The sequence below is a fragment of the Hibiscus syriacus genome, unplaced genomic scaffold (genome assembly GCF_006381635.1).
Source record: "Hibiscus syriacus cultivar Baekdansim isolate YM2019G1 unplaced genomic scaffold, ASM638163v2 tig00112079_pilon, whole genome shotgun sequence".
Lineage (NCBI taxonomy): Eukaryota > Viridiplantae > Streptophyta > Magnoliopsida > Malvales > Malvaceae > Hibiscus > Hibiscus syriacus.
The window spans coordinates 289208-309548 of NW_024063250.1; the positions used below are offsets into that span (position 1 = coordinate 289208).

At 34.9% G+C, this 20341-nt stretch overlaps 2 protein-coding genes across 2 annotated transcripts; one reads left to right on the top strand and one right to left on the bottom strand.

Annotated features, from left to right (window-relative positions):
* The first annotated feature begins 5076 nt into the window (after positions 1-5076).
* On the top strand, positions 5077-8400 carry LOC120174396 (programmed cell death protein 2-like). Its single transcript, XM_039181259.1, has 7 exons — positions 5077-5319; positions 5415-5504; positions 5595-5692; positions 5809-6110; positions 6437-6671; positions 7744-7948; positions 8077-8400. The coding sequence occupies exons 1-7, from the start codon at positions 5227-5229 to the stop codon at positions 8200-8202; spliced, it is 1149 nt and encodes a 382-aa protein (XP_039037190.1). The 5' UTR covers positions 5077-5226; the 3' UTR covers positions 8203-8400.
* Positions 8401-9159: 759 nt separating this feature from the next.
* Positions 9160-11054, bottom strand: LOC120174407 (uncharacterized protein At5g64816-like). The gene is given in 4 exon segments (XM_039181269.1): positions 9160-9450; positions 9453-9473; positions 9476-9675; positions 10942-11054. Coding segments are annotated over 3 exon segments (372 nt in total). The 5' UTR covers positions 9612-9675; positions 10942-11054; the 3' UTR covers positions 9160-9235.
* Positions 11055-20341: the final 9287 nt, after the last annotated feature.

Consider the following 20341-nt stretch of genomic DNA (forward strand, 5'->3'; position numbering starts at 1 on the left):
CTATTCAACTGAAAAGATGAGTTCCACTTCTGGCTCATTATACATGATGGACTCCTAACTGATCAACAAGCCTCCATACTTCAATTGATTTCAACCCATTGATCTTGGAGCATGGTAGATGATTATAAATGGTTATTCTTCTCTAACAAAGAATATGAAGGAGTGGAGTGACCAAGAATGAGAGAAATGCCAACAAAACGCCATGGCAATGCACATTTTACTTTGAGCATTTGGTCACAATATATATGAAGGAGTTTCTTCATGTTCTAATGTCAATAAGCTATGGGAGAAGCTTGAGTAAATTCAAGGTGACAAGAAAGAAGAATAATCAAGTTGAAACCTCTTCTCAAATCCAAAGGTGGTGTGTTTTATGGCTCTTGAATAGCAAGAGGTATCTTTTAACTCAAATGAATTAAATTCATATTCTTTTAATGAATTACAAGATGCATACGATGAATTATTTTTGGAGTTTGAGATCATGAATTCTAAATACAAGAAATCGATTTCAAATTTTAAAGTTGAAAACGATTTTCTTTTGAAAGCAAAATTAGATTTTGAAAATCAAAATAAAATTTTAAAAAATGATTTAGAGCTTTCAAAAGTGAAAATTGAAAAGTCTGAAAAACAAAATTTTGATTTAAAAGTCAAACTTAAATGCTTAACAAAATAAAAGTAAATCATTTTAAATAATTCATCTAGCTTAATAATTGCAAAATGCTTACATTGTCATTATCATGGTCATAATGTACATATGTGTCCTATAAAGAAAAAATTCTTTTTTTAAAATTAAACAAGTGTGGGTTCTTAAGGAAACGACAGACATTGACACTAATCCTCAAAGATCCAAAGCAATTTGGGCACCAACATCCAAATGAATATCTCTTGTAGGTGTGTTGAGCAATGAAGTGAAATGTCAATATATTTTAATGTTCTAGTCACACAAAAGGGAGTATGGCTAACCTCTAAACTCAATATTTATTGATTTTGTATGTCGGTTGCCTATTTTGATGTTTTTGATTCATATGAGATTTTGAGCATGATTGTTCATGTCATTTGTTATCTCATGTATGTTGAAATTGTATTATGATGGACATGTTTTAAAATTAAATGTTTTTATCAACTTTTGATTCATCATAATATTTTTTACCAAGTTAAACTTTTATGTTTTAACGATTTCTTCAAAATATCATGACCTTAATTTGTGTTCTATTGAAAACTATTTTCAAAACAAGTAATATCCTTAATTTATTGAATAATTTTAACATTTGGAATCACTTTAAACCTATGATGTCAAGTTTGATAAGTTTTTAAAATCTTTTTCAATTAGTTACGTTTTTAAAAGGTGCATATGGAAGAAATCTTAAAGTTTTCTTCTTGTTTGCATATGTCTTCTTTTGTCTATTTGCATATGTGTGCCTAATTTATTTTTACATTTTTGATATGCAAATGCAGATGAAATTAAATGTTCATGTATGTGTTCTTACTAGCAAATGATATAATTGATATAGATATTCAATGCATGACATTATGTAGTGTTTTACTCATATGCAATTCATTGTGAATTTTTATTGCATAAAGTATGATAGTCTTAGATTTATTGAATTTCATGTGTTACTAACATGTTTTCTCATCTTATTGAAATTCAATATTCTTCTTAAGTGCCTAAGTGTTTTTATGCCAAAACTTTTCATGAAATGTCTTATTAAGGGAGCTTTATTTTCAATTGAATTATGTGCTTAATTTTTTTTTGTTTTAACTTAATCACCTTTGTTATATGATACTAACATTGTTGAATTATTTTTGATATAATAAAAAGGAAAGCAGTAAGTATAAAATGAAAAATGATTTTTTAAAATTAATTTGGAGGTCAAAATCTTTCACAAATTCACAAATTATTATATTTTTTATGGGGAGTATTTTTCAAAAAAAATTTTCAAAGAGTTTTGTTATATCAAGAGTGGGAGATTTTAAATTAATGTTTGTTATAACAATAAATTGTAAAATTGATTTTGGACTTAATTGAATATGTCAAAAATTTATCAAAAAATAGTTCAAAGTCGAAATTAACTTGAAAAATATGTTTTCCAACTTAGTCGAACTTTATAAAAAACTTACTCGATGGTTTTCGCGTTTTAAACTCAAGTTTTCAAGGATTTTGCTCAAATGATTGATCCCTTTGACCAAAGGATCGATCCACTTGAAAAAAGATCAATCCCTTAGATTCAAGTAAGTTTTAGATCGGTCCCTTTATAAAAGGATAGATCCTCAAGGAAAATGATCGATCCCTCTATGAAAAGGATCAATCTTTTTCCCTAATAGGTTGATCTTTTTCTTACAACAGTCAAATTATTAGAAAAATTATCGATCCCTTTCACAAAAGGATCGATCCCTTGTGCAATAGATGTTTTTTGTTGTAGATATGACTATAACTCAACTCCATCTATCATTCTTGTTTACCAAGCATCATTTGTAAAAGGGGAAAAGCTTTAGTTGAGCCTCAGAAAAACTAGAATAGTAAATGTTACTTTTTGTCCAAGAAAAAGAAAGAATAAATTAATGAATTTGTTAGAAAAACCTTAGTGTAGAGCTCAAGGTAGAAAAAGAGATTTGGTTGAGAAGTTGAAACATTGTAAATCGTTGTGCTAAATTTTTTATTTTTTATTGCTTCTACACCAAATATTTTCAAGGCCAATTTACCTCCTCTTGGCAGTTTTCAGTTTATCAATAGAGCCTAACAAAATAAGTGTCCAAACTGTATCACTTTTCTCAAATAAGTGCCCAAACTTTTTTTAATCATCCAGGTGCCTAATGTTACAAACATTACCACTTTAGGTGTCCGGGTCGTAACGATTGTTAAATTCTATCGTTAAGTAACATGTATCACGCTCTGGTAATTTTAAAAATTTTATTTAAAATAAAAAATAAATTTATATATTAAAAATTGAAAAACTTTATAAAAAACCATCAAAACTTTGAAAACTCCAATTTCAATCCCTAAATTCATGTCGGTCAGCACCATTTGACGCCACTCAGACCTCTACCAGAACTTCCACCCTAGGAAAAGTTAAACCTGACCATAAACATCGCGTCTCTGACGAAGAAACTGGTAAAATCATGACCTAAAATTACATCTCCAACGAACTCAAATTCGCGATACCCAAGCGATCCAATGACGCGTAGGATAGTAAGGGAGACGGCGATTGACCAGAGAGATGGCAAGGATGGCATTGGTGACAGTGTTCGTGGCCAGAAAGAAAGGTTATGGTTGATCAGGGTTAGGAGTTTTTAGGGTTTTGAGATTTTTTTTTTGTAATTTAAGAAAAATTCAGTTTTTTATAAATATAATCTTTTTAATCTTTTTTTAAAAAATTAATATTATCAGAGCGTGACATATATCACTTAACAATTTTTTTAAATGCTCATTACATCCCGGGAACCTAGAATAATAATATTTGTAACGTTAGGCACATGTATGATTCAAAATAAAGTTTGGACACCTATTTGGAAAAAACGGTATAGTTTGAGCACTTATTTTATAATTATACCTAATACAATTTATAACTAAAAAATTATACCTAATACGAAAAGTGTCATAAAATCTAACACCTCAAGTTAAATTGTCATTCCTAAATGATTATTGAATTCAAATAAAATTAAGCCTAAATGATAAGACTGACAAGTAAAATGACACATATTTTACAAGAATATATATATAGGGATAGGATCTTATTACACAATGTAAAACTCTTTTAGTTTTACACAAATTTAGAACTGTTGGATGAGAGAAAATAGATTGGTGAGATTAACAATAGGAAATGAGAAGATATTCAATAGAAAAAAGTAATGAGTCAATCTTAATCATCTACTTTCACTCATCTAACGATCCTAAATCTGTGTAAAACTAAAAAGTTTTACATTATGTAGTAAATCCTAACTCATATATATATATATATATATATATATATATATATAGATTCATACCCAACTCAACTTGAATTGACCAAAGATTCAAGATTGACCCGAATTAAAAATGACTTATATGATATTTATTCAATTAAATAATCAACTAATTCGATATTCCATACACAAAAATTGACTGATTCGATATTGACTCAAATTAAAAACCAATTATTCGAATATTAACCCAAATAAAAAAAATAACTAATTCAATATTAACCCGATTTGATACCTAATTTAACTCAATTTATCATAAACTCGAATTAAATCTAAATACATAATGATTCAACTCAAACTAGTTCGAACGACCCAATTGACACCCATACATGCAATCAACTCCGGCAATTGCTGACCTAATTACCTAAACACTGAGCTGGAGCTGGGGCTGGAGCTGGGGCTGGGGCTGGAGCTGGGGCTGGGGCTGGGGCTGGGGCTGGGGCTGGTTATAGAGGTCAATGGCTTGCTCGTTAGACTTGGGATGTATTTAGTATTTTTTTTTTTTTAAAAATGAACATACAAATAATACTAATGATTTAAAATGTTTTTAAAATTAAGTTGAAAAATATTTGGAAAAAAATAGAACTTATAGTTTTTATTTTTATCAAAAAAATATTAAAAAAAATTATTTATTTACAATTAGATCTAAGGTGATGATGATTATTTTTACACTGACAAAGTAAATAGATTTGGCTGTCAATAGATTTAACTGATAGATAACATAAAAAAATTTGAAGTATATACAAATTATTAAGTGAAATAATATATTAATAATATTAAAAGTTTAATATCCCAGTTCGTATTTTTTATGTTATTTTTATAGAAAATACTGATTCATTTTTTTTAATATTGAAAATTAAATTAAATATTTTTAAAAATTTGAATTTAACCAATAAAATCATTTAATAACAATTCATGCATTTTTTATAATTGAATTTAAACAAAATAAATTATTTAATTTTTATCCGAACCGAATTTGACAGGAAAGCTCAAAATCGTAATCTCAAACTAAGTTAGAAATGTCACTTTTACCTCTTTGTAATATGTGATTTGAATTAATCAATCTATAAATAGAATAAAATGATTAATTAAAAAAATCCGAAAGGGAGCCGTACAGATCATTGAAGTGAATGACCAAAGCCCTAGCTTTTGTTATGTCTGTCCATTGTCCATGCGGCAAAAAAGAGCTTAGGCTTGGATTCTACTCGTTTAATCTCGTACTTTCTCTGCGATGTGAATTTTGTTCACACCGCTACTGACGTCCTTGGCTTGATGAGCGGTGTTTTGCTAGGCTTGCCGGGGCCATGGGCTGAGGATAGCCGTGAGCCCTCTGATCATTATACTACCAAAATTGGTGGACTCCCTGTACTTCTCTTTCTCTTTCTATTTCTCTTTTCATTTTCATATGTGTTGTTGATGTCCTCTGGCAGTTCAATGTCTTAACTTTATTCTTTTATCAGGATTGGCCTCTTCCTATAGAGGCTCTCAACATAAACCCTACTCTCCTTCTCTGCACTCAGTGTGGGAGTAAACTATGTCTTGTTGCTCAGGTTTATGTTTTTCCCTTTCATGTTATTGCCAACCAACTTTAACATGGGAATCCAATTATTTATTTTACTTCTGCTAAATTCCTGGTTAAGGTTTATGCTCCAGTTTCAAGTGGAGCTTTGAACATTGAAGACCGTCTTCTTCTTGTTTTTGGTTGTGTGACACCAAATTGTGGTAGCTCTCCTCTCAGGTTCCTTTCTCTATCATAATGCAAACTTTTAATTGTTCAAGTGTTATGTTCTCTTTTATTACCTGAATAATGACCACTTAGATGGATGCTTTGTTTAATGAAATATAACCATATAGTTGGCGAGCTCTTCGAATTCAGAAAGTGGAAACTGAATCAAAGGAATCATCTTCCTCTGCTAATGTGGATAAACCACCTGCAGCTTCATCTACTGTTTCTCTTTCACAAACTAACTGGTGGGAGAATTTGAGTGATGAGGATGATGAAGATGTGGATTTGAAGGACTTGAGTAAAGCATTTTCTGAAGTTGCTAGCTTGAGTTCTGAGCCCAAGAAGACGAATAACAACCGGAACTCTGAGGGTGCTATGAAGCATTCATCTTTAACTGCAAAAACAAGAGGGGTGGATACTGATACTCCAGGTGAGGTTGCCCTTATTATCATGTTTGCATCTCAATTCCCTTTATATACGTATACTTATATGCGATAGCTTGGACTCTACAATTTGTTCTACAATTGTCATTGGAGTCAAAAGTAACATCCTAGTCTTCAAACACTGCATTCCTATCCTTTCGGTTTCATATGTAAAGCTTTAACTCGGTTTTCTTGTATTGTTGGGTCTTGGAGAGTTGCATTATGATTAAAAGTTGCATTGAATTGCCATCTAAATTTCTTCCTCACATTTTTGTATACCAGTTTTGTTGTGCAAAAATTCTTCTGCTTGATTCATTTTGTTCCCTTGTTGCAGTAATGCCATGCTTCTACATTTATAGTCAGATGGAGTCATCATCAAAGAATTTTGCTTCTGTGTGTTCAAATCACTTGTCACTTCCAGTCAAGGAGAAAGAAGGTGATGTCGATGATCATGGACATGGAGAAACGTGGGAAGCTGAAAATTATGAGTATGATAAGGCTCTGAATGCTGACAGAACTTATCTCAAGTTCAAGAAACAATTGGATGCATCTCCAGAGCAATGTTTCAGGTAATTTGTATGCTGTATATATTGGCATATTGTTCATTAAAATTTATACATGATTTCTTCAATGTTTCAGGTAATTTGTATGCTTGTAGAGAAGCTCCTTAATCAGCGGAAGACGAAAGAGTGCCTTTAGATTTCATTAAACATAAGAGAGTACAAGATACATCCAGAGAGCCACCCCCAACATAAACAGAACACCAAAACAACCGAAAACAACCGTATACAACAACACTAACTCAGCCTAATCCAACTTAGCTACAACAACAGCCTCTAAAATGGCTGACCAGACTTAAAGCCAAAACTTGGCCCGAAAGACACCACAAAACAAAACAACTATAATAGAAGCCAAATATATTAGCTGACTCAATCCATAGAAGCGAAATTCTAACACAAAAGACATGAGCTTCCACATGATAAAAGAACAGACAAGCAAGCTTCGAAAACACTCTATCCGCCTTTATGTCACAAATTGCTCGTCTTGTCGTCGGATACCATCCGAACCTCCAACTCCAATATCAATAATCATATGCGAATCATCTTAAACTATTCACTACATTATGTTCTTGAATCAACACAATCTCACACTTTTACATCCAACAATCCTCCTTAGTTCAGAAACATAAAACATTTGAGCCCATCCCTCGTACGATCCAAGAAAGATCCTCATCTCTACCTACTTCCTCTGAAAACAGCTAAAAATCAATAGAAAGGGATTGTAACACACCTTCCAATACTTCCACTGCTATAATTTTCCGAAATCAAAACCACTTTTGAGCCTTTAGACTCTATACAATTCTGTTAGTTTTTTTCCTTACTGGATCCTGGTCACATTTATGAGAAATAAAAAAGAAAAGAAAAGAGAAAGTATGCATAAAGAATAAACTGGGAAGAAATCATAATTTTATTGCAGAGAGAGATAACATTGATTGTATTAGTAATTTGAGATGGGCACTGTTACTTTGCATATTATTTTTCTCACTGCATGTGGAAGGGAAAAGAACAGTGAAAAAATAAAGATAAACACTTTCATGTCTCTGATTATGGTGTATTATATCACCGATCATTGTGTTCTCAGATATGCATTTGGCGGGAAACCTCTTCTGGCTACAGCAGAGGTGGGAAATGCTGGGAATTGCGGGCTTTGTGGTTCTTCAAGGCACTTTGAACTGCAGCTTATGCCCCCATTAATATATTTTCTTCAAGAAGAAGCTGACCTTTGTCATAAAGGTTCTCTGGAGAATTGGAATTGGCTAACGCTGGCTGTCCATACTTGTTCCAAGGTCAGTTGTTGACTCTTTGATTACTTTAAATGAGCAATACACACACACACACACACATATTACTTTTTATTTCCTTTTTTTGGGTGGAAGAAGCCTTCCATTCACCCTTGTTATATATTTGTTTGCAGAGTTGTTCCAAGTCATTTGATAAAGAGCAGTCCACCTATGGTGCTTGGTTTGTTGTAGAGGAGACTGTTATGGTGCAATTTGATGAGAAGCCCTTAAACGAGCGTCTTCAACGCTATTTCTCATGATTTACAATTTGTCAAACTGTTGATTGAAATTCTTTCAGTGTTTAGTGTTTTTTATCTGCAGTTTCTATGAACCATCAAGGAACCTGAAAGTTCACTGATAATATAGCATGGGTTTGCCAGTTTTTATGTCATTGACAAATCTAGATTGCCTTTTAGATATATCCACAAGGGTCTGAAATGTCAGTCCCCAAGAAAGCGTTATGCATTGGGCGTCAAATTGTGTACAACTTTATTCACTATTTTGTTTAAGCTTTCTGCCATGGCTAATATATGATCTTTAGTTTAAAATTTATATTCGTCTGTTAACAAGTTTTTAAACAGAACCTGAATTGATGACCTTATAGTATGTACAAGGTTTTCATGGTATTAAATTGTATACACGTTTCACTTGCCGGACAAGTCTTTGATCATAACCCAAGTAGAAATAGATGGAAAAAATGTAAATAAAACCCTAAGATTGAACTGAGAAGTCGAATTCAACCTCGTTTGGCATTGAGGTTTACAAGGTTTTTGAGAATTTTCTTTTTTAATTAAAATTTGATCTTCTGGGTTTAAGGGTTTGCGTTACATCAATAATTCAGCAGACTTGGAAAAAAGGGTGAGGGAAAAATAAGGACGAGGAGCTTTAGAGTAAATGTTTTCTATTATTGATGATGGATGATACAAATGAGGTTTTCTTATGGTTGAGTCTCTAAACACAACCTTGCACCAATAAGTAACAGAGAAATTTGCTCAAGTAAAATTAGATTACAATGGTGTCCAACAATAGAGAACCCAATTTGTTTAATTCAAATGTCCATAGCCAGCAATTTCAGTTATGGTAATAGGTTCCTACACTCACTAAGATCAACGCGATGATTAATGCGACGAGAAAGGCGGACGGAGAGAGACCAAAATATGAAGCACGCGCAAAGATAATCTTTTCAGATAAAAAAATAAATCCAACAATTACGAGTGAAATAGCAGTTATTGGAACTAAATCCAAATGTTCTCCATATTTTGCCTTTCTGTTCAAAATCTAAAGAGAAGTGCATTAAGAGGAACTAGAAGCAGATAGTCTAAGACACTCACTCTGACACCTCCGTAGGCAAATGTCATTCCAGTTGGGCACCTGATGTTGGTTAACGCAAACAGTACGAGCACAAGCATCAGAGCAAGCATCGAGCTCGGACACACCACAGACGGTAACACAAGTATCGGGAATTGGATCCTTTGAAAATGCCCCAACCTTTTTCAACATTCTCTTGATGTGCACACTCTCTCACAAACAATATATCATCTGAACTCTTCTCCCCCCTGGCACTCTTGATTCTCTGTTCTTCAGCGTACTTTTTCTTCATCCTAAAAGCTTGTCCCGCAACAACAGCCGGAATGGCAGCCCCTAGAAGGGACCACCACATATCAACCATTGCAAATTGCAGTATGCAACCTCTTCAACCTTTCTTCTTTCCCAGCCTTCACTTCTGCACTCGTCAATGGAAGAGGAAATACAGCAATGAACTATCTTCATTCATTTCTTGACTGAACAGCTAGCAGTTTATATTTATCCGATTCAACTTTTCTTTTAACATAACAAGAAATTCCAGTGGAAAATGACGATCAAATCTATGATTTATGACAAGCAGCAGCAGATAAAAAAATGAAAAATAAAAGAGGTCGTGGGTTGTTTTAAAAGGCAAATAATTTCCATTTGCAGTTCGGAGGTTGGATTTTAGGTTGCCTGCCATTTTAAAATTCCCGCATGTCTAGCAACAACACATTCAAATTTTATGCATTCATGTCAGCATCAGTTTATGAAAACTTTGGAAAGTTCCATTTTCATCATACAATCTGTGAACTAGAGAGATAGAATCACAAACAGAATCAGCAAAGCTGCCACTGTCAGTTAATAGAACCTACCAATGTTATCAAGACTCAGGAGTGTTGGAAACCGATATTGTCCCATACAAATCTTTTCATCTTTTTCATATGTTTGGAGGATCGTATCCATATATGTCAAAAATATGTTTCCAACATAAATACCGGACATGAAAACTTTAGGAAAAATGACTAGTCCAAGTACACAAGAACCTACGCATTTCACCTCCCAATAACAACCATTTTCCAATTGGTTTCCAAACCAAAATAATAGAGTTACCCATCTTCCATCTGAAAGATTTTAAACCACTATAAAAGAAAATTCCAAACGAGGCATATCAATGCCCTTATTACAACCAAAAGCCATCAAAAAGCCTCAGAATCCCCAAATTTATAAATGTTTTACACATAACAAAAAAATGGTTAATTCCAGTCTCAGCATACTGCAAAAGCACATCCTTACATTTTTGTGAACAAAAACGATAGCTTTCTCAGACAATCACATAAATTAAACTCCCCAGATTAAGTTTCTTAATGTACAAAACCGAAATAATAATTCCTAAAGGCATGAGCTTTAGGAACCGTACTATTTTTAACAATTGAGCAAATACCCATTTCATAAAAGGAAGAAAAGCATCTCATCATGCAGCAACATAACCACATTATTGGAAGGATAATTATGCATAAATAGGCGAATAAACTCGAATTAAGAACCCGAAAATGAGATAAAATAATAAAAGGAAAAAAAGAAAAGAAAATTCCAGATGCTAAGTTACATATCAAATAACAAATTACATATCAAATAACAAAGAAGATATAACACATGCTGCCACTAATCGTTGAGGCTTGGTATTTAGAAGCTAAAGAAAGAAGAGCCTGACCTTTGAAGCAGGAATTTAGGGAAATACAGCGAAGAGGGTAGAGCAGCTAATACGTTCGCTTTTCGACTGTGGAAAAATGCTCGTCTTCAAGGGTTTTTGAACCCCACAACAAATCCATTAAGTGATGGGATTATTTTCCTATGTAGGCCGATTTTATTTTTTTTTTCGTTAAAACCAAGATGAATCAAATGTAGAACTTTAGGGTAAACTAAACAGATAGGCTTCTGATTAAAAGTATTTTTTTGACTGTGTCTTTCAATTATGAAAGATTATAAATAATCACTTAATTAATAAAAATAATATAATTATAAATTTAATTTGATCTTAATTTTAAAAATTAATTACCAATAATTTAATATTTATTAATTTAATCACTACTAACCCATTTTCAAGACAACCAGACGAATATTGGCCTAAAACAAAACCCATTCAACTTTCCTTCTTCTTTTCATTCTTCGGATGAAATTCATATAATCTTTTTAAAATGTTCAAATAATGAACTCTCTACTTAGCGGAGAGGGGAGTGTCGGAGAGTTTTTAACAATTTTTTTAGAGAAAATCGTCTAAGTGACAAAAATGCTTATAATATACGATTTTAACCAACTTTTTCCGGATTTGCCAAAATGACCAACAAAATCGCAATGCGATCGCTAATTCGCAATGCGATCTCCATTATCGCAATTCGCGTTGCATTTCGCGTTGCGATAGTTGGAAATCGCGTGCGATAGGAAATCGCGTTGCGATGGTCTACAGTGTCGTTGCGATTTTCCCAATTCGCAATGCGAATAAGTAAATCGCAACGCGAATTGGGAAATCGCAATGCGATACTGACTATCGCAATGCGATACTTACTATCGCAATGCGATAATACAAAATCGCAACGAGATACTGACTTTCGCAACGCGATTTACATAGCGCCATTCGTATTAACGCGTATTTTTTTTTCAATTCCAAACACGAATTTTTTCTTACTAAATCGGAAACTGAACCGTCCACAGTAATCGTAACTCTAACCTCAAACCCAAAATCACAACACTCAGTCCCATCTCCATCTCTCATCTCTACGGCGAAATCCGTCCCCATATCCGAAGATTTCCGTCCCATCGCCGGCGAAATCCTCACAACCATTCACAGTCAAAAATCCCTCACAATCATTCAGAAATGGAAAATCAACCTCCGAGGTTAGTTTTTTTTTATTTGAAATTTTTGCATTATTTTAGGTTTTTCATATTGAGATTGATGATAAGTTTACTGGTAATTTCATAATATATCGCAACGCGAAACCAAAATCGCATTGCGATTTTCATTTCGCGTTGCGATTTTCATTTCGCGTTGTGATTTTCATTTCGCGTTGCGATTCTCTCGTCGCGATAGTCATTTCGCGTTGCGATTCTCTCGTTGCGATAGTCATTTCCGCGTTGCGATTCTCATTATCTCGTTGTGATTTTCATTTCAACCAAAAGACAACAGTGTTGCAAATTTTAGTTTCAAGAATAAACTACTATTTATGTTTATTGTTTTTGGTATATCTTGACAATGTAGTTTTTGGTATATCTAACTTGGTATGTTTATTGTTTTTGTAGAATTTTTTTTTGGCTTCATTGACATTAAGGAATAAAGTTAGCCTAGCCACTACAATTGCTTCGAAGCTTTCACATGCACAAAGAAAATTGTTTGAAGAAACCTGCTTCGGGCCATGGCTGAGAGTACAGCATCCGGTGGAGATGCTAATTTGACCCATTTGTGGCTTCAGACCATGACTAGCGATCTACCCGACAGTATACAACATGGTGAGGAAGAGATATGGTTTCATTTTCCACCGGCGTATACTTGTTTTGGGCGGAAGGAGTTCTGCTTAATCACTGGGTCTACGATTCGGACAAGATGATGTAGGCCGGTACACTCGTCATATCACCCGCCCATCATGGTTATCCAGGGTTTTTCCTGATGAGTCAATAGAGAAGCCGAACTTACACGTCGACGACATGAAGAAATTGTTTAATAAGAAAGATGGTTTTACTCGGATGAATGACGTCGATGTTGTCCGAGTATGCCTTCTACTACTTTTGTATGCCTGCTTTTTAGGCAGAGAGGCCAGACAACCTATTCCTCATGAGCTAATATTATTGGTAGAGGACCTAAATGCATGGAATCTATTTCCGTGGGGTTCGTATATATGGAAAGCTACCTGGACTAAGTTGTCGTCTGCCTTTGATGACCGCAAAAGTTTGCGGGGGATGGGTCGAAATACTTTGTCAGGCTTTGTTTGGGCCTTTAAGGTAAGAATTTCTATATAATGTTTTCAAAATTATAATTAATTATTTAACAATTACTAATGTTTGTTATTATATTGTTTGTAGATTTGGATATTCGACGTCTTTCCCGCCATGAAGACATATACAATAAAAACTTCAAATGATATTCCCAGGGCTATTTCCTGGAAGAGGAAACGTCTGTTGGATTGGGAAGACTTAATACCATATGCGACATAAATAATGTAAGTTAACACAAATACTATCATATAAACAAGTTATTAATAGTAGACGTTTAACTTTGTTTGAGTTTTTATATTTTTAGGAGGCCAACATTCCATTAATTAGACTGACACCCACGGAGGCTGAGCTTGCCACTGATTGGTGGCAAGCTAGTCAGCGTTTTCTTGATGGCACGAATGATGAGCAGCCTCCACTTTCCACTTCGAGAGCCATCACACACCAGAGCCATCACCTGATCGACCGACTATACACCTCTACAACGAGAGCCATCACCTATCCCGTCACATCATCGAGCCTCTTTCCACCATCACCTCATGGTAGGCGACCGGCAAAGATGCCACGACTTCTATCTCCCTGTTCTCCACCTCTACGGGATGAGTCAAGGGAGTTACGTGATGAGGTCAATGCCTTGCGTGAGGAGATCGGTACTCTACTCGATAACGATGGGCATGGCATGTGGAGGTGTCTACTTTACGTGGTGAGGTTGCCGCTCTATGTGAGATGGTAGTATCGTTGTAGAATGAGGTTCATAGTCTACGCAACGAGGTAAATTTAAGATTTTCTATATTTAACTTGATGATAAATTTACTCGTAATTTCACTTAAATTAACCATTTCACTTAGATTGCTTAGTAAATTTATTCGGTTGCTGCCAATACTGCTAAACTATTTATTAACACTGTGAAGTTAGTATTTGTCTTTTTGTTTTGTCTTTTGGTTGAAGTAAATTTATTCGGTTGCTGCCAATTCTGCTAAACTGTGTATTCTTTAACACTGTGAAGTTAGTATTTGTCTTTGTTTTGTCTTTTGGTTGAAAGTTTGAAATATATTTGTCTTTGTTTTCACTGTTTAAATATCATGTCTGTTTATTTACTGATATTTGTATTTAATTATTTAGCGGACCGATAAGGTGGATGCTTTACGTCGGGTTTTTCTTGCACGACAGAGTTCACACATCAGACGGCGTGCACGTGCTATTAAGTCTCCGTATACCCCAATAGTGCAAAGACACCGCAAGAAGAAGCCCGACTCGCCTGTCATCCCTCAAGAGTTCACTCCTATCGTTGAAGAGGCCCCTATCATTCCTCGAGAGTCCCCTCCCACCGTTCAAGAGGCCACTGTCATCCCTCAAGAGTCCACTCCTATCGTTGAAGAGGCCCCTATCATTCCTCGAGAGTCCCCTCCCACCGTTCAAGAGGCCACTGTCATCGTTGAAGAGGTCCCTCCCACCATTCAAGGCCCGATTCACATGGCGTCATATGTAGGATTCTTGAAAAACCCTCTGACGTGCCGGACATGATGGATTCAAGTTGGCTCTCGTATGAGTTACCGGCCAGTACCATACCGGTATCTGAAGTGGAGAGGAAACAACTACCGGACACAATTCTGGATAACACCCTTTGGGCTAAGACCGCAGTTGATTTTATCTACATGAGCGAAGCCAGGGTTTCACTGACATATGCAAGCTCAATGATGATATATATTTGTTGCTTGATCGGTCTTGGGCGTATTATTAGGGGTCGAAGACAATGGCTATTTCGATGGAGGGGTAAGTCTTTATTTTTCTTATATTTTAATTTGATTATTTTTTTGTAATTTATGTAAGTTACTAATATATGTCTTTTTTTGTAAAACAGCATATCGATGCGTGGGTGTCACGTCTTCTAATAATTAGGAAACTTAAGGAAAATAAAAGAAATACACGATATACAATTATGCCGACGTCTTTTAACGCCGTTCACTTGAAGAATCAACGAGATGAATCATTTGCGTTGGGCAATGGACAAGCTAAACTTTATCCTGCATGGTGGGAGATCGATAAGGTTAGTGTTTATTTTAGATTGAGTTTAAAGGTATTCATAAATAAGTGCGCAAATGAATGAATTATTACTTATGATTGCAGGTGTTTATCCCTATTTTGGAACGTAACCATTGGCTTCTCGTCGAGCTTTAGATCCATCCCTTAAGGCATAGTATATGACAGCATGATAAATTACATATCATTGGCTGATTTAAGAGATTTATTAAGGGATGGAGCTCTTATTTGGCTAAATTCTTGGATGCGATAAATTATTGGACTCGTTTTGGAAACAAGAAGCCAAAGAAGCTCAATATTACAGTTAGCAGAGACGAGATCGCACCACAACAAACGAAAGGACCCAGAGGGGATTGTGGTCCTCTCGTATGCTTGGCGTTGGACCGTTTGATCACAGGAAGTATAAAGTATCTACCTCCCACTGATATAGATAGAGTTGCAGTAGGCTTGTGGTTTCGACATTATATGGCTAGATCGATATATACGAGACGCTGCCTACCTGCATCCGCGTTATAAAAATGTCCATAAACAATTGGTATGTTTATAGGCTTGTGGTTTGAAAATGTTTGGTTAAGTACCTAGAATTCAATAATTGCTGTTTGTAGGTTTTAGATGTGTAGAAAGTGTTGTTTGAGCAAATTTTTGGTTATGCAGGTTAATCTCAGAAGTGAACTGCGTGAAAATGATGTATGGCTGCAAAAGTTGATTCAATAGTAGAAGTGTTATTTTCTCTAATAATTATTGCTTATTTTTTGATTGTTTAATTGATTTGTAAAAGGTGATTTGTAAAAGTTGATTTGTTTAATTGATGTTAACATAATTCTTATTTGTGCTTGTTTAATTGATTGAAATGTAATGGTTGATTTTGTTGATTTCAATCTGCATTATGTTGAAGGCAAAAAGTACTATCGCAATGCGAAATGAAAATCGCAACGCGAAATGAAAAATCGCAATGCGAAATTAAATTCGCGTTGCGATTTTCATTTCGCATTGCGATTCCCTCGTTGCGATTTTCATTTCGCATTGCGAAATTAGCGTTGCGATTTCATTTCGCATTGCGATTCTCTCGTTGCGATTTTCATTTCGCATTGCGATAGTAATTTCCGCGTTGCGATAGACATTAAGATGATTGCCTATTAAGTGATAACAACTGAACAGATCATAGCAATTTTCAAACTCAAGTTACTAATACATGCCTAACTGAAAATGTTAAAAGTTCACAAAAATCTACATAATACAACGTTTGCATTTAAAATCACCTAAGTTAACAGTCCCAAAAGGTGAAGCCAGTTGTGATTGGGATTTTAAAGATGATTGCGATTTTGATTGCCTTTTTCTTGACACCATATGAGCTTTGGATTTTGATGATGATCCATATTTTTGGTAGAGGAAAAGATGATTGTGATGGCTGGTGATCCACATGTCAACCTTGTATGACCACTTTCCTTGCACCGACTACATGTCGATCTTCTTCTCTTCACCCTTAGACGGTATACGATCGTGACTTTTTGGTCGGCCAGGTAGCCTTCTGTCCATGGCTGGTGGAAAAAAATTTGTAAGTCATCTGGTATGTCCCACTCAGAAGGATGTGGAATAGGGTAGACAATCTCGGCATAAGTCTGATACTTCTGTAGTGTAGCAATCTATAGCGTATGTGCTTGAATCATCTTGGTTTAGATGAAGAGCAACTTTTACAACATGGCCACATGGATAACCAGATGTTTTCCATTTCATACAACTACACATCCTTGCATTTAGATCGACAAGCCCATTTAAGTATTATCAAGTACTTCAAACAAAGTGTTTGAACATGGTTCAACTCTCCATGACGTTGACTTCACAACACGTTTCGTTATCTTTTTTTCAGTCCATGGTGTAACACGATGTTCCAATGTTCCTGTAAATTTAAATAAATAATACTTAGTAAAATATATGATAAGTTACGAATTCAAAGAAATAATACCTGGTTTTTTTCTTGTAGTACCACTGTTGAATAGAGGCTCGAAAAAACTCCATTAACATAGTAATGGGTAATTTCCGGGAATGACGACTTAGAGCGTTGATTGATTCTGCACTATTAGACATCATGAAACCATATCTTGCTCCAAGTTGATGTACTCTTGACCATCTTTCAAACCCGACATCTTCTAGTGTTTGAGCACACTGAGGCAAAACACGTCTTAAACAGTTTATATGCTTATTGAAATCCACTTCCCGATAAGCCTTTACAGCATTCCAGTATGTCCATTTGTGCTTTTTTATACCAGCAGACCTTGATTTTAGATTTCTATACAAATGAACACCACAAAGTCCATGAAAAGCATCTGGGAAACACCTTCTAACAGCGTTGTCAATTGAGTTTGCCCTATCAGATATGATTGTCAGATTGCTAATAGGACCTATGCAATCCCTAAGATACCCCATAAACCATGTCCATGAATCAGAGGTTTCAGATTTGCCAACCCCGTAAGCTATTGACAATATCCCATTGTTAGCATCCAGATATGCTAATAAGTTTACTCCAAGGTATCGACCTTTCAAATGTGCTCCGTCAACTATAATAACTGGGCGCATGCAAGTAATAAACGAACGAATCTAAAAAATAATATACACAAGAAATATAATCATTTAAATGTGAAATGCATGTAACTAATAGAAATGAGTCAACAGAATTATATTGATTTACTAACCGCAGCACCAATGGCGATAAACATCAACTCAAGCGTCCCATCTCTATCTGTTTTGATATGAGTTACCGATCCAGGATTTTTCAGCTTTAAATTGTGACAATAAGCCGGCAGTTGGGCAAACGATGCTTCTAGCGACCCCCTCAACAATTCCAAGGCATAACATTTGGCTCTCCAAGCTTGAGAATATGATATACTAATCTTGAACCGAGCATTCATGTCAGTCATAATTTCATGTCCCCGATATACCCTGCCATTCAAAAACATTAAACTCAGCCAGAAAACCACACAACACCTTTTTGTTTGCCTGTCTATGGTTAGGAAAAACTTGGGTTCTTGAACATGTATGTTTATCAATAAAAGTCCTAACTTGAAACATTTCGTAATCTTTTATCCTCTTTGCAATCATACGCCACGTACAGTTTTTTTTTCAATCATACACCTTGTTTCGAAACGATCTTTGCTTGATTTGTTAACTTTTAGTTGATAGCCATCTTCCACACATTTGTATACAAAGCTATCTTCAAGTCTTCCTTTGTATCAAAACAATCATCTTTCTTGATACGAAAAACTTTTGTGTAACAATCAACTGCTTTCTTTGCCAACTCTTCTTCCGGTAGCTGAAGTAATTCTGGCATATTCCAGTTACTCCCGTGGCATTTTCTTTCTTCGGGGACTTTTTCTTCTTCTTTTTCTTCTTCAGGATTATATGAATTACAGAATGGATGTTCAACATGTTCATTCACAGTCGTAACTTCCTCCTCATTATCATCAATAGCATCTTCCTCGGCAACGGGTGTTTCATCATCAAAATTCGGGTATTGACCAATATCAAAATCATTACACGCAGGGTCTGTTTCTTCTTCTGAACATCATCAAAATCCGAGTATTGACCAATTCAAAGTCCGGGTATTGACCAAGATCAAATTTCGAATACTGACTAGTACTCACATTTTTTGTCTTGGCTCATCATCGTCTAATTGGTTAATACGAAAACCGGAATTTGGTGCTAAAAGTTTATTTGGATTTGGATTAGAGAAAGGTTGGGGTTTTGAGACCCACTTAGTTGATTACTACCCGCTACTGACCCAACAATACTACTTCTAGGTTCAACAACATACAATGTAATCATCACTTGAAATATTAATGTAAGCAATGAATCGTTCAACATCTTCATTGTCGGTTAACAAATAAACTTTACCATTTCTCTGATAAGATAGCCTAAATCCACTTAGGGGCTCTAAATTCAATTTCTTTGAAACACGTAACATTAGAGTTTCATAAGTTAACTTCTTTAATGACAGTTTTAGTTGAAGATTCATGGGTAAAGACATATATTATAAAACACCATGAACATTCTCCCATGACCCTCCAAAACATAAATCTATCCAAACATGATCAACATTAGATGATTTCATGGTTGTAAAAATTTACTAAACAAACGAGTGCGAAACTAAGACCTGTTGCCGGATGGGGAAGGATGTCGTTGGATATAGGAACGGATGTCGCCGGAGAGAGTGATAGATGGAGATGGAATGAGTTGCGATTTAGGGATTTAGGTATGAGTTGTTGCTGCTGCGTAGATATACACAAAAAATTTGGCTTGCGAAACTAAAACCTGTTGCGAACTTTGAAACTCGCATTGCGATTCTGTATTATCTCGTTGCGAAAGTCAGAATCGCGTTGCGAAAGGCAATCATTTGACCATCGTAATGCGAAATGCAAATCGCAACGATAGAATCACAATGCGAAATGAAAAAGGCAACGAGAGAATCGCAATGCGAAATGAAAATAACGAGGGAATCGCAAAGCGAAAATTAAAATCGCAACGCGATTTTAGTTTCGCGTTGCGATTTTGTCGTTGCGATTTTCATTTCGCATTGTGATTCTATCGTTGCGATTTTCTTTTCGCATTGCGATTCTCTCGTTGCGATAGTCAGTTTCGTGTTGCGACAGTCTGTTTTGCCTTCAACATAATACAGATTGAAAATCAACAAATCAACAATTACATTTTAAGCAATTAAACAAGCACAAATAAGAATTATGTACACATCAATTAAACAAATGAACATTTACAAATCATTTTTTACAAATCAATTAAACAATCAAAAAATAATAATAAGAAAACTGCATTTCACGAATCATTTTTGCACCCGTACATCCATTTCACGCAGCTCACTTAAGGATTAACATGCATAAACTTTTAACAATTATTGAATTCTAGGTACTTAACCAAACATTTTCAAACCAAAAGGAGTATATGTGTTAACAAAACTTGCATTATGTGTATTTTATGTGTGCACTTCTAACATTTTCAGTTAGGCATGTATTAGTAACTTGAGTTTGAACATTGCTATGATCTGTTCAGTTGTTATCACTTATTAGACATTCATTTGACTATCGC

What these genes read in the sequence shown, in the direction of transcription:
- LOC120174396 (XM_039181259.1), top strand. Translation starts at nt 5,227, where the DNA reads ATGAGCGGTGTTTTGCTAGGCTTGCCGGGGCCATGGGCTGAGGATAGC. An exon ending in CCAAAATTGGTGGACTCCCT is followed by an intron (nt 5,320 to 5,414) that starts GTACTTCTCTTT and finishes TTCTTTTATCAG; the next exon opens with GATTGGCCTCTTCCTATAGA. An exon ending in TGTGGTAGCTCTCCTCTCAG is followed by an intron (nt 5,693 to 5,808) that starts GTTCCTTTCTCT and finishes ATAACCATATAG; the next exon opens with TTGGCGAGCTCTTCGAATTC.